At 34.7% G+C, this 14,135-nt stretch overlaps 1 protein-coding gene across 1 annotated transcript in view; it reads right to left on the bottom strand.

Moving 5' to 3' along the window:
• The window catches only part of LOC129988983 (dynein axonemal heavy chain 7-like), a 197,138-nt gene that overhangs the window by 20,120 nt on the left and 162,883 nt on the right, over nucleotides 1-14,135 (bottom strand). Inside the window, exons 53-62 of the mRNA XM_056097281.1 lie at nucleotides 13,751-13,943; nucleotides 12,394-12,589; nucleotides 11,354-11,526; nucleotides 10,121-10,261; nucleotides 9,371-9,529; nucleotides 8,604-8,748; nucleotides 6,990-7,214; nucleotides 5,304-5,483; nucleotides 3,413-3,553; nucleotides 605-906 (exon numbers count right to left, since the gene is read on the bottom strand). Coding sequence (XP_055953256.1) covers nucleotides 605-906; nucleotides 3,413-3,553; nucleotides 5,304-5,483; nucleotides 6,990-7,214; nucleotides 8,604-8,748; nucleotides 9,371-9,529; nucleotides 10,121-10,261; nucleotides 11,354-11,526; nucleotides 12,394-12,589; nucleotides 13,751-13,943 — 1,855 coding nt within the window. The remainder of the gene's footprint in view (nucleotides 1-604; nucleotides 907-3,412; nucleotides 3,554-5,303; nucleotides 5,484-6,989; nucleotides 7,215-8,603; nucleotides 8,749-9,370; nucleotides 9,530-10,120; nucleotides 10,262-11,353; nucleotides 11,527-12,393; nucleotides 12,590-13,750; nucleotides 13,944-14,135) is intronic.

The raw sequence follows: 14,135 nt of genomic DNA, 5'->3' as shown, positions 1-14,135 counted from the left end.
TCGTTAAAAATTAAAAAAAAAAAAATTGAATGCACTTAGTTTAACATATTATTCGAATTGGTTAACATAACAATTGCGTTGTTGGATATAACTAATGGATTGGATATTGCTATTGGATTGAGCCGATTGCTGAATTGAGCCGAATGTATTCGTACTCGGATAATGTCATATAGCGCCATCTCACAAAATTTTGAGGTGCTGATAGGTTATCATCCTATGGTAATATCAAAATTTTACGAGATGGCGCTATATGACACTGTCAGCATGAGAGTAAATAGAAAAAGACTCTAATAGTTAGTTATAAAAAAAATTGTGTGTGTGCGTGTGTGTGTAAATTTTTTTCAAGAAAGGCACTTATATAGACGAAAAGCAAAACCTTATATAAATATAAAATTTGATCCAAATCCTTTGAGCCGTTTCCGAGATACACGAAATAAATATATATATAAGAATTGCTCATTTAAAAATATAAGATATGACTCAAAACATGCTCTTTTAAAATTTTTCCTCTCACTAACTCGTTTTATACTGCTGTGAGTCAGCTGATTCAGTACTGGAAATATTCAAAGCGAATTCCTAATAGAGAACCCAGTGGGGAGCTTACCTGTATTCATCCTCTTCAATGATATCGGGGTTGCAGAAATCGGCCAACAACGTTAGCAGACACCTCCTGTCCCAGTCGTCGGTGACCCTACCCCCGTAGTTGCACTCGCCAGTCATGTAGGTGATGGCCTCGAAGGGCACCTCCCGGTACTCGTTCACGAACATCTGCAGCTGCTGCAGGGAGATGCGCAGATCAGATTCGTTGAAACCATACGGGATGTTCCAGCCGATGGGACCGAATTTCTTGCGCTCCTGAATTAGAGCATGAAAGAAGCACAGGCTGAATACCAGTCTCTGGAACACCTAAAAGGAGGATAGCACAAGGAGTATTTGTTTTGCTTTATACAGAAATGCATGATAAGGTCGATTCAGAGAGCATCTTTTTGCGACTTCCATAGAAGAGTGGCTTCGAGGGAACAATTCAGAGGTTGCTCACGAGAAAGCTAATCTCTTTGATACAGTGTGAGTACTGTGCTCATGACGACGAATGGGATGTTCAATGACAGAAAACATTTAGTTAGTAACTGCCCCTCTATTTGCACATGTAAAAAACATTGACTGAAAACCAGTCGTTGGAAGTCCCAAAAGGGGGATGATCAAATCAGAGGTGGGGCTACAGGCCGGCCACTCTGTAATAAAGATGGATATGTGTGTGTTGTCTCTCTGTAGGACATACTGTTAGATCATATCGTGTGTTTCAAAAATGACCGGTATATTTCAAAAATCAATAAAAACTAAACGGGCAGCGATAGAAATATACCGTTTGTTGCAATATGCTTGGGACAACAGTAAATTTTCAGGCAGACAAACTTGCGAAATTAGTTACAATTTACAACAGCAGATGGCGCTGCAGGCGATTTGAAAGATATAGAAGACAACGCAGTCTGAGTTTGCCATTCTGTAAGTCGTCTTTCTGCTTTAAGCGTGTGCTGTTCACAGATTGCAAGTTTGTTGTGAAAAAATGGTTTATTCCTTAGAACAAAGGATTTTTCTGGTGTTGGAATTCCACCGCGTAGAACACAGTGTTGTTGCAAAAAGACGAAGTTTTCAACGAAAGTTTAATGTAACCACAGAGCCGAAAAGTGATACAATAAAGGATCTGTTTGAAAAATTTTGAAATCACTAGGCATGAACCCCTGCGACTTCTTTCTGTGGGGACACTTGAAAGATCAGGTGAACCGCCACAATCCAGAAACAATTGAACAACTAAAGCAATAGGTCTGTTCTGCATGTGAAGCCATCCCGCCTGAGACGTTTACATGGGTTTCTGCTCATTTCATTCTGAGACTACGCCATGTTGAATATTTGAAAAATATCGTAGTTTAGATTTTTCCCAGAGTGCAGCGCCATCTGTTGTTGAAAATTGTAACTAATTTCGCAAGTTTGTCTGCCTGAAAATTTACTGTTCTCCCAAGCATATTGCAACAAACGGTGTATTTTTATCGCTGTTCGTTTAGTTTTTTATTGATTTTTGAAATATACCGGTCATATTTGAAACACCCGGTAGGTTCTCAATAAGGGCAGTACTATTGCTCAATGGGAACGATAGCCTTCTATGGGGGCAACAATATTTTAATACCTGGCCTGATTAATCATTATAGAAAAGGAGGCGTTAAATGTTTCTCTGAGTTAGATCTAGATACACACTGGAAAGTAAAAATGAATACCTTAGAACTACTTAAAAAATTTTTAATAAGAATTCAAATAAATTTAAAAATTAAATCAAATTTTGGTATTTTTCTCTCCAAATTGCTTAAAGTCTTATAAAACAAAATTTTTAAAATGCAATCTTGAAATTCAAAGGATTATTTTCTCAGTAATGGCAGCTTAATTGCAAGCTTGATGAGTTTTAACGATTGGATGGTGAACTTTATATGTACATATACGTGTGTTTCCTTTTCACTCTGTCATCTCATTGTAAATTATACCTTATTTTTCTTCCTTTCGATCTACAACTGCTCATAAATTACTTTATTAAGAATAATGTAATTGGCATAGTATCAAATAAAGCAAAAAGTCTAATTACACGATACGAGGGAAACGCGTTACAACTTGCTCTAAGATTTTTTTACAACTTCTTCCACCATATAGTTTGGACATTTAATTGATTTATATACTAAAATTGCAGTTATTAAAAATTTAAGCTATATTTTATATCCTGATACACAGACAAAATAAATAAGTAAAATCTTTATTACGAAGTCAATTAATTTATATTCAATCAAAATTTACGAAATATTTGTTCCTCCATTAACGGGCTAAACGAAGCACTGCACATAATTTCTCACTATCCATTTCGGCAGAGCACTAACTCTGTTTATTTAATAGGTTCAGTCATAAAAATTATGTTTAATAAAATATCCAATTAAATTTTTTTAAAAATCACTGCATATAGTCTGTGTTATTACTAATCCAATGTATTTTTTTCGGGTAATCGTTTGGAGTTTTTTCTCCTCGCAGAAGTGATGATTTACGGTTTTTCCCTTTCCTATTAATAAAATGATTTATTTTGCATTCAGAAATTTCAATACTCTGATTTCTTAACGTTTTTGAATCAAAGAATTTTTTTTTTTGGAAAGTGCAGAAACATATTCCTCAATTCAATACACAGCTGTTTACATTTACGTTAAACTTTGAAAGAATACATTTAAAAGTAGCAGATGATATTTCTCCTTTCAGATAATAAGCTATTTTCTAAAATTTTTTATTCCATTTATTGCCTTTCTAAAATTCTATATGAAAAGCGTTATAGCAATGTATAAATACTCTCTATTTACTTTTTAAATGCCGTTACCATACGAATACTTACCTTGTTTTTTTGCCCACAACCATTGAAGAATTCCTGGTCACTGATAGGCGTACTCAAAAATGATTGAAGCAAATTTTGCTTCAGGCCAGTGGGCGGTTCATTCGTCATTTTTACGCCATTTTGGAGCACAGACACGGGGAACTGAAAGACAAAGAAGCCATTCATGATCAATAAGACTTTCTCACAAGAAGGTACTGAAAAATACAGCAGTGGCGAATGGATGCGTACCACTTACTTTTTTTTATGAATTATTTTTTTCATAGATTTAAATTTGAGAAATAACATTATTACACAGAATATCGGGTTTGATCTGGGAATGCACTACAGTGCACATCAACCCCATGTATAGTGTCATATTAATGTACTATATGTAGTGTACATGTATAGTGCCAACTCTATGTATTGCTTCAACCTCCTAGTGTTCGCTCTGAAGGCATAAGGCACATTTTTTACATAAAGACACATTTTTACTTTCTTATATAGGTAGCAGCTTTAGCTGGTCTTCACACCAAATTTGTAGATGTATATCAAATTTTTAGCAAATTCTGCTCAGAGGAAGTCTGTTCGGCTGTTCGAATATAATTTAATACATAACTATTAAATAAAGAGAGCTAGATAAAAAAAATTCGGTACACAGATTTAACATCTATAATGCAAACACGAATCAAATTTTGAACCAAATCCCCCCCCCCCCCAAAAAAAAAGAGTTGACTGTCTGTGGATCTGTATCCTCAGAAATATGTGAACGCGATAATTCAAAAATCTAATGATTAAATATATGGGATTTTGTATCTACAAGTGTAGTTTTGTGTCAAATTTTTGTTTCAATCGTTTGTAAAAACGTATCTAAAGCTCAAACTCAATTTTCGGATACCATTAACTTCATGTCAGGGATTAACTGTCAAAAAGATTCGCCAAGGATGCCCCGATACATTCAGTAAAACAGCCAAATCCGCGCCAAAGGCTGATATTTCCTAACTGTTGAACGCCAATGCCATGCAAGGTGTTTACTGGGACTTTTATTAGAGAGTATGCGAGAAAGCTTTGGGGAAATCACTCCCGCTGCTTTAACAGCTAATATTTTCTATCTTCGAGGTTAAACTGCTTTTTCGATATGCCTTGTTTTCATTCAAGCTTCACTTCTGGTTCTTGGAACAATCAAATATATTTTGTGTCTTTATTTATATACACTGATTTGTTGAATAAATCGTGACTCTATTCGGCTTTATACGCACGCGCTTCAGTCTCTTTTTTATGGCAGTAGCGATGTAATACGAACATCACTCAGCAGTACTTTTCTCCCTTAGACAAAGTTTTGGTCTGCAGACTTAGCGTAGAGACTTTCAGTTCACTCAATAATTAAACGCAGGTTTTCAATTTTGCGGCATATCTAATGGCATGAAAACCATCCAGCAAAGAACAAGTGAACTGGCGAAGAAAAATTCGTTTTTAAGGTAGGGTAGCGTATTTTATGGGTGCAGATAAATCTTGATTTGCTTGCGCATTAAACGCTTTTAACATGCAAACCAGAAAACGAGTACCATGACTGCTAAGGTTTACATTTGCATTAACAGAGACAGCATGTGTAGAGGATGGTTCACATCACCAGTGAGATGGTCAATCAAATCAGATTCAAATTGTTTTTTAAATTATCTCTTGCAACTTCAGAATCATTTAATGGTTTAAATTGGAAAATATGCTACCTTCATTTCTTTACTGAGCAAATGACACTTTTTATATTTATTATTTTTTAATCCTGTTTTGTGAATTTAGAGTTTATGAAACCCTCAGTGCTGAAAGTGAAATTGATTTGACATTTTTAAGAGAAAGGAACGCATTCGATACGTTAAACAGAAGTTTCATTGAAAGAGTCATTTTTGGCGATCCAAACCTTTGGCGACGGATAACTTGTGAGCCAAAGACGAAAGTCCGGATGTGTTGTGCTGTCGGCCAGTTCAGAGCATATTCTTTCCAGTTGCGGCATCCATGACACAGCTAAGTGACAGTTTTGCAAAGCCACCCAGGAGCCATTCTTTTGGGCTTTCTTTATCATGGCTTCAGCGATGGGGCCCTATAAAAATGTCAATTCACCAATATATTTAGAATGCTGTTTTAAGTTTGTGCAATTGAATCAAAATGAATAGTTTCATTTTGTAGCCATCATAGTTATGGACTATTTTATGGATAAAATATTACTATTTTCATGGAAGTAGTAATAATTTATGGATATGAGCAAAATTTAAAAAAACAGTTTCTTTTGATAGCAAAATGAAGAAGTAAAGATTATATGGAAATCAATTGAAGTCAGAAGAATAAAATATCAAATAATTGTACATTTATTAATACAAGATCAAATAAAAATGTAAACGGAATTATAATTTGGAGTATTTTTAGTGAGTGCGACGATACTAGGTATAGCCTAAGTCTAGCTTAGATAGCTTAGTAAGCAAGGAACTTCGTCTAAGTAATTCCGATGAACAACATGATAGACGCTAGTCATTGACGAATAGTATCGGTAGTCATTTTATCCGCGCCAGTTTCATATTTGCGACTAAAGGAGAGTAATATGATGTTATATGACTTTTTAATGACAGGAGGTGTTCGAGAAGAGCATCGACAAAGGAAGAACACTAATTGTCACTGACTCGAGTGCCGGACTGGCAGAAATGTTTCACCGAGAGACGGGAATCACTGAATTACAATCCGCCATTAGGTCAAAGTCACCTCGTCATCACGGAAAAACTTTGGTAAACGAAGTTGGCAATATAATCCGTGCAAACAGATGGCGGACAATAAAGGACATCAGCGAGGTAGGTTTTGTCCATGCCATCATTGCTGAAGAATTGCAGTACAGGAAACCGAGTTCTTGATTGGTGCTACACAATCATAAGCAGTGTTTCGAATGGCACTGTCCTTGAAGCACCTTCTCCCATATTATATATATATATATATATAAAATGGGATCCTGGTTGTCAAGTTACATGAATTTTACTGTCTCACTTATGTGTTTTTTTCTCTTAAAAACAAGCAAGTTTACTTATGATAATTGGTGCATTAATTGTGTGATAGTAACTTATAGCGACAAAAAAAAAAAAAAAAAAAAAAAGGCCAGTTACAAATCACTTCTAGTTTAAAGACCCATCCAAAAGGGACCTTATTCTATCTTGATAAAGTTATTGAAATAAATCAAAATCTGACTGAGTATATAGAAATAATTTGTTAAAAATTATTTCGGTTTTATTGCCATAAAATTACATTAATTGCTATTTGTTTATTTGACTCAGAAAAACAGAAAAGAAAGTTTCTTGAGAAGTTTCTTCGCCTTTCTTTTTCGTATACATATCTTGGGATCCACTTTGTCTTATGTGTAAAGTGACCACTTATCCAATCAAATTATTTATACAATTTTAGAAATTTTTATTAAATTGTGGTTCAAAATGAAGCAAATGAACCGCAAATTCACGTACTGCGATTTTTGCCACGGCTGCCAATCAAATCCGGGGAAAAAATTCCCTATATGTTTACGCAACATAAGAGGAAATGCAGCAGCATTCATAAAATATATTAGAATAATCACCTGTCCTTGTCCTAAGGATATGGCACCAAATTTATCCCCTCCAAATCCCTGGTCCTCGGCAAACTTGAGCAGTGCGGCCATGGGATCAGCCCCAGGTGATAGCACAAAGAGTAATGGCACCGTGGCACTGGAGTCTCCATAGCTCTGAGGTAGGTCGAAGGGCGGAGGGCGCACAAACTCTACCCCGAGTTGGTCGGCCACGAACTTCGTGACCAAGACCACTATCTGCAAGAAAAAATACTGTATTCGAGCAATAGCATAATCCATGATAAGGGATCCTAATTTGTTTTTCGCCATTTGTGGTTTAACAAGTCTAAATGAAGACCCTTCCTCACTTTTATTCCCAAATGAGGTATAAATGCTTTGTTTCCACACGGCCCTTTAAAAATGTCGATTTGGAGCATCAGCCTCTTTTTGAAAAAGAAAATATAATTATTACCCAGTAAATGTGAGTAATGCAAATTTTTAGCTATTAGCATGAAATTAATAATTCTGAGACGAAAACTGAAACAGTTTAGAGTTAATGCACCTGTCTCTGTCTACATATGAAATTACGACCCTTTAGAAACAGTCATTATTATTTTGAAACGAACAAAATGATCCATCGTGAAGGCAAATTAGTATATCATTTATATTTTGAATCACTCCTCTCATATCTTCCATTTACTTCTGATCTTATATAGGCGAAATGTAATCTTAAGAAATTCTTCCTCATACCCCTCTCTGACTAGATGGAACACGAGTTTCACCCGCTACTGCAATTTTCTTCAATAACAGAGAATTCTGAATCCTGAAGCTGAGAACTTACACTAGGACCAGAAGGATCATCCGCCGGTTCCTTCTAAGCCCTTCAGATGAATAGGTCAATAAGGCCATAGCAGCTCAAAAAAAAAAAAAAAGGAATAAGCCTCTCTCAACAAAAAGATTAATTAAAATGTACTGTGTTTTTACTTGCTCGCATGTGAAATAGAGAAATATCATTAACATAATAACTCGAACTGGAGGTTTTAAAATGAATAATTTGCAATCGAATGCAATTAGTTTAGAAAAAATGGAAATAAAACTAGAATTTAGTTGTAATACTGTGTTTATTTTATTTTGCTAGATGTTTCTGCAGTTAATGGAGTAATAGAATAATAAATTTTACAGAGGTAGCAACAGACTGACAAATATTCACTGTATCGTACTTCATTCAAGAGGTTTCCTGATGAATAAACACACTTTTTTGACGCATTAAGAAAAACTTCTGTCCTTTCATCTCCATTCCAACATGTCCCATCATTATAAATGGCATTTAAGGCTGAGAAAAGTGTGATTTTTTTTACCCTTTGACAATTCAGATTTTGGATCGTGGAGAATACGCCGATCTTACTAAATGACTCCAATGGCCTCAAAACTATCTAGTTGTATAAGTCATAAATATGCCACCAATATGTTATGATTTCGAGTGAAATTTTTTTTCCATCCTTTCTGGGCAAATAATAGCTTTATATTTTTATTTGTTAGCTAGTTATTAATCTGGAATTTATGAAATTCTTAGTATATGAAATACACAGCACTTTAGGTGAGCTTTTAGCTTAATGTATATATTTATGCATCGCACGGCAATCTTACCTTATCCGCTCTCAAGCAGCGCAGGATTAGAAGCTCCTGAAAAGGCGTCGTCGATTCAGTCCACTTGCCTGGAAGTGACAGATTCTGGGGCTCTTTCGATTCATACATAGGCTTCCAACTTTCGGGGCTTGAAGTAAACTCTTCCCTGAGAAGATACAAAGCTTATAGTTAAACTTAAAAATTTCAAGGAACTTTTCTGTACGTATAAAGATGCAATTCCTACGCATTGGCTGACACATAGTTTCGAGTAACGCTGCAAACTTCATTTTTACAGATCACCATTTTGTGTTCTGTAAGAAACTACTGCTTTTCTGGTACTAAAAATAATGTGTGAACATTTTGTTGCATTTAATATTACAAGTAGTTTAAAGAAAATATATTCTAATATAACAATACGTTAAAAGTCCTGTTTTCCTCATCAGTCATCAACATTCCAAAATTGGCATCTCTTATAAGATAATACGGAATTTTATGAAAATTTTCGGCTGAATACTAGGTAGTTTAACTGTGTCTAAAAAAGGTTACTTTTCCAGAAAACTGCAGAAGAAACGCCATGGCCCTTGTACCGTGATGAAGAAACATCACAAGTGGAAGAAGGCCATTCTCCTACAGTGTAAACGATAATTTTTTTCCTCCTCGAGTCGATACTTGACAATACGACATATACAATTACATTCCACTTCAGAGATGCCATGCGTTACATGTATTCATCAGTCTCTATGTCAGAATTGCAGCTTTACGAAGACCTGAGGGGCGAGAGATATCACCTGAGGGACGAGAGAGCGGGGAAATCAGCGAGCCTGCACACTTCATCCCAGCTTTTGTCCGGCAGCCAGGTGGGAGCAGGGTTCGGGAAAGGATTCTCGAGTCCCACGCCGCCAGTCAAGAAGAACTTAAACTCGCTCTTCTCCAGCTTCTTCTCAAACCTGGGCTCATGAAACAAACAGAAAAATGAAAAGAATTTAAGTTCAGCAATAATAATTAAAATATGCTTAACATTAATTGTCTTTAGCAGCTTTCTGTTTACTGGTAACCATAGTTGCGCTTAGTTTAAATTAAATCTCTTAAGCATTACTCGAAGCTCCCATTACTTCTGTCATAATTCAAAGCATCAAATTATAACAAAATATACCGTATTATTTTAAAAGTCGTACTCCTGTTTTGCTAATTATGCACAAATGTTTCTCCATTAGGGAGCAAAGCCATACTTGCCCGAAAAGTGTAACTGCTTTCTAATATCTAATTATATATTTTTTTTGCATGGCTTGATATTTACTACCGATTAGATGCTATCTTTGTGAACTAAGAGCACTTTTAAGTTATGCTATACAAGTTTTGAGTTTCTCTCTTATTTCATGCATTTTTTTTATTTAATAATTATGTGCAATTGGGGAATTTATTTTGAAATATTCCCCAATGACATTTAATTTTTTCTCGAGTTTAAAAATATAATGATGCTAAAGATGAAAAAACAAGTTTGCGCTATCAAAACTCGAAAGAGGTATCGCTTTACTCACATGAGCAAATTGCAGCAAAGAATGAAAGAAAAGAGCAGCTTGTCCTTCTCAAACAGCGACCGGCAAATGTTGCAATACAAGCTATATATGAAATATTCATTCAAATTTTGAAGTCTTTGAGATAAATCTTCAGATTTTTCGCTGAAAACAAAAAGAGCATATCTTTAATGAGAAAACTGTGTTGTTAAAGTATATAGTGTACAGATGGAGATAAAGAAAAAAAAAAAAAATAAAAGAACACATACACACACATATTTTATAAGTGGTGTAATGTAATTCTAAATTATATTTTGATATTATGAAATGTTTTGGTCGGATTTAACGTACATGTTGCATGCTCTTATGTTTCCTCCGTTGTTCTGTTGTTGATATGTGCGCATTCTCTGTGGAGCCCGGATTTTAAATTTATACGGCAGTATTTTTATTTCTAAGTTTGAACCTGGAACTACGGATTCGATATTCATCACGAGCTGTTCGAAAGACGGGGATAAACGTCCATTCCAAAATCTATCTCAGACTGATGCGGGTAGATTCACGAAGAGAAGATCTGACCACTGTTTAAGGGCTCAGTAATTTTGGAATATAGTAAGGCTTTAAGATTTTTTTAAAAAAATTTTTCTAGAATTTTAATTTTGCTCTTCTAATTGATTTACACGAATGGTGCAAAAACTTTATGAAATTAAAAGCAAGCAACATTTAAATTTCAAATTTTAATTTTAAAGATTTTTTTCCTTTTTTCAAATTTATTTATAGATCAATTTGGTATTTCTTTGCAGGTGCAGACAGACGTACAAAACAACAGCCTGGACATAATTTTATTCGAATATTTAGATTGTATTAAAAAAGGGTTAGGCAATTATTAATGTATTATATATCATAAAATCTTTAACATATATATTCACTGCAATTTCTATTATTATTGAAAATTTATGTACATAACATATAGATAACAAGCTTCAGAACAAGCATAAAATTATAAAAGTTTAAATGAAAACAACTAAGATTTGCAGTGTTTGCTGTTATGAATATTTTAGTGAGTATTTCCTCTTAGAACGGCTGAGAGATTATAATTATGCACTTTTAAATTATATATATGCTACATTTTATGTTCTCGTATATGAAATACCGAAAGAGGAAACGTATTGATTTTCAAAGATTCTGCATTCAGGAGATATTGCGTAATCTCCAGAAAGTGCTGTCATGTTTTCTAAGAAGCAGGCATTGGCCACTTGCCTGTGCTGAATAGCCCTGAGGAAGAGGTTGATGAACCAATTCAGAGAGTACTGGTACATTGGATCCACGTTCGGAAGATCGGTTATTGAGAAAAACAGCACCGAAGAACGTTGGGCGACGCATTTGTAGGATTCTCGGGACTTATTGATGTTGGCGGTGGTTTCGTCAGCTATCTAAAGAGAAATGACAGTCTCATCACATATACTGATCAATAATGTATCGCATCAGATTCACAATATTGAATACAAAACAGTCACTGACTTTCAATTCACTGTATTTCACAATCAGTACAAGCATGTAAGTAATTATTATAAAAATTGCAGTATTTGTAATAGTTCTGTGTACCTTAGAAATGTTGGAGCTAAATTTGTCACATACAGCAAGATTTTAGACTTAATCAGCAAAGTAAATCTTCCTAACGGTGGAATATTAGCTTGATGTTGCAATTTTTGGGGACGACGGCTTTTATTCTATCAATGACATTCGAGCTTCGAGGTATTTTTTCTTTTACGTCATACATGAAATAGTTGAATACAAAGTTTGTAAGGCCCGTGGACTTATAAGCTCAATCAACAGCTGTAATACAAAATATTGCCATATGGAATTGCAGACGTTATTTGAAAAAACAATAATGATAAATCTTAAGAATAATATTTTGTTACTTAAACGTCATTCTCTTTCAATTTTCAACGCTTTTGTAAATCGCCACACTAAAGCATCAGAGTCCTTGGGCATTTGTCTATTCAATAATCCGCTCAAAAACTGGAGTGCCGTTTTGCTTACAGTCGATGTTACAAAAGACGTACAAACGAAATTATGGCAGTAGTCCATACAATGAGGCAAATTATCTATAATGGCTTGGGTTTTTATAGTATTTTCAATATACAGCGATAATTTTTAGAAAAATCATTTTTTTTCCTTAATTTGGGAAAAAATTGTTACACTTTGAGAAGAATATTGCAAATCACGTCTTTTCTACACTAATTAATTGATTTCCTTTTTCATTTTAAAATGCATCAAAGACTCCATTTTCTGATTACCTTCTGCTTGGCCTTTATGTCATCCACGAGAAATTTCGATGAGTCGAGGACTTCGGTGGCCTCTTCGTTTTCAAGGATGTTGCTGCCTTCTGACTGAGCGAGCGTGAACAAGATCTTGTCTTCAAGCTCCTGGAGGGACTTCCTGTTGGCCGCCGTCTGCACGATCAGCTGCTGTCGGGCCTCCTCCAGATCGGGTCTGGCGAAAGATTGCAACCGAAATTTTCATTAGCGACTAACCTCAGAGCTAATAGAGGGAATTTGCAAACGAGTGAGGACATAAAAGATGAAATCCAATGTTATTATATTGGAGTTTCTTTTGAGATCAAATAAAAATTGTCGGTTGCATGATTTCATATTTTTACTAACTATAAGGACAATTCCTAATGATTTTGAATTATCGTCGTAACTTCGACTTCACAATACTGTAATGCAACCAGTGCAGCTGACATGTAAACAATGTGACTTCTAAATTAAGAAATGTAGTTTTCAGGAACAATTTAAATAAATTAAAAAGTCAAAGAGACCAAACACACACGTGTTTTCATAAGATCTTCCCTATCTTGATGCGAAGAAGTATCTTTCTCATCATATTCATTCATTATGGCAAGAATCGTGGGACCTCCAAATATCTAATAAGTTGCATTCCATTAAATCACGCATTACATTATGGCCAATTGTCCCAGTGAGAGAACTTGATGTCAAAATGACACGACTTCGCATTGGGCACACCCATAAACACCTTTTTTTAGGTGAACGGTGTCCAACTTGCACATCATGTCAAGTCGATATTACCATCTTTCATATTTTAACCGATTGCCCTGTTTTTAATAGCCACCGGCTGCATCATTTCAGAACATTGTACTTGAACATCCGTGACTTGGTAGGAGAACATCCTCACAAGAACATTTTTAAATTTTTAAAAGAAATTGGGTTTTTACATCTTATCTAATTTTATAATTCTTTTGGATACTTTCTGAAGATTTATATTTTTATAATAATTGATATTTCTATTGACAAAAATTTTAGCATCTGGATTAAAATTTTTAAAACTATCACAGATCGAATATTGATATACTTTTTGGATCTAACAGTTCGAACTACTTATTGGTAATATATAAAGCTTAGTTAAAAACGGTATTTTATTTAACTACGCTAGATGGAACTTAATTTTTCTTTTTATTCAGAATTTCTGCTATCAGGGTCATATCTCTCGCAAGTGTATGAATTGATTCGACAATTTTTTTAACAAAAGTATTCAAAACTTTTGTCTGATTTTGACTATTACTCCATCTATTTTTAGTAAATTAAAGGATTCCACACTTTCCTCCAGAAAAGGAACAGAATGAAAAGCGGGTACCTTTCTTTTGCGACGACAATTCCCAGAAGTTGATCTTCCAGGCCTTCCGGTGTTATCATGAAATTGATGAGAGAGACTTTGGTCGAAATCTCTGGCAGGTAGTGAGGGTTTCTCAGTTTGGTAGTGATGTACAGCCGGAAGTCTTTATTGAATTCTATGCTGGAGTCGCCCAACTGGACCATGTCGACACCACCTGGCAGATTGGGGGAAATGAAACAAACAACAATAAAATAATATAGAAAATATAAATTCAAATATTGCATGTTCAATCAAATTAACTTTAATCTACTTTATATTAATATGATGTTAAAATATCATCTAAGAATGAAATAACCAACAGCCTAGTGAGAAAAATAACTCTTCAATCAGTTAAAAAGTAATTTTA

This window comes from Argiope bruennichi, chromosome 10, assembly GCF_947563725.1.
Source record: "Argiope bruennichi chromosome 10, qqArgBrue1.1, whole genome shotgun sequence".
Taxonomy (NCBI): Eukaryota; Metazoa; Arthropoda; class Arachnida; order Araneae; family Araneidae; genus Argiope; species Argiope bruennichi.
Note: the sequence above shows the minus strand (reverse complement) of the source record. Positions and strands in the feature narration are given on the sequence as shown.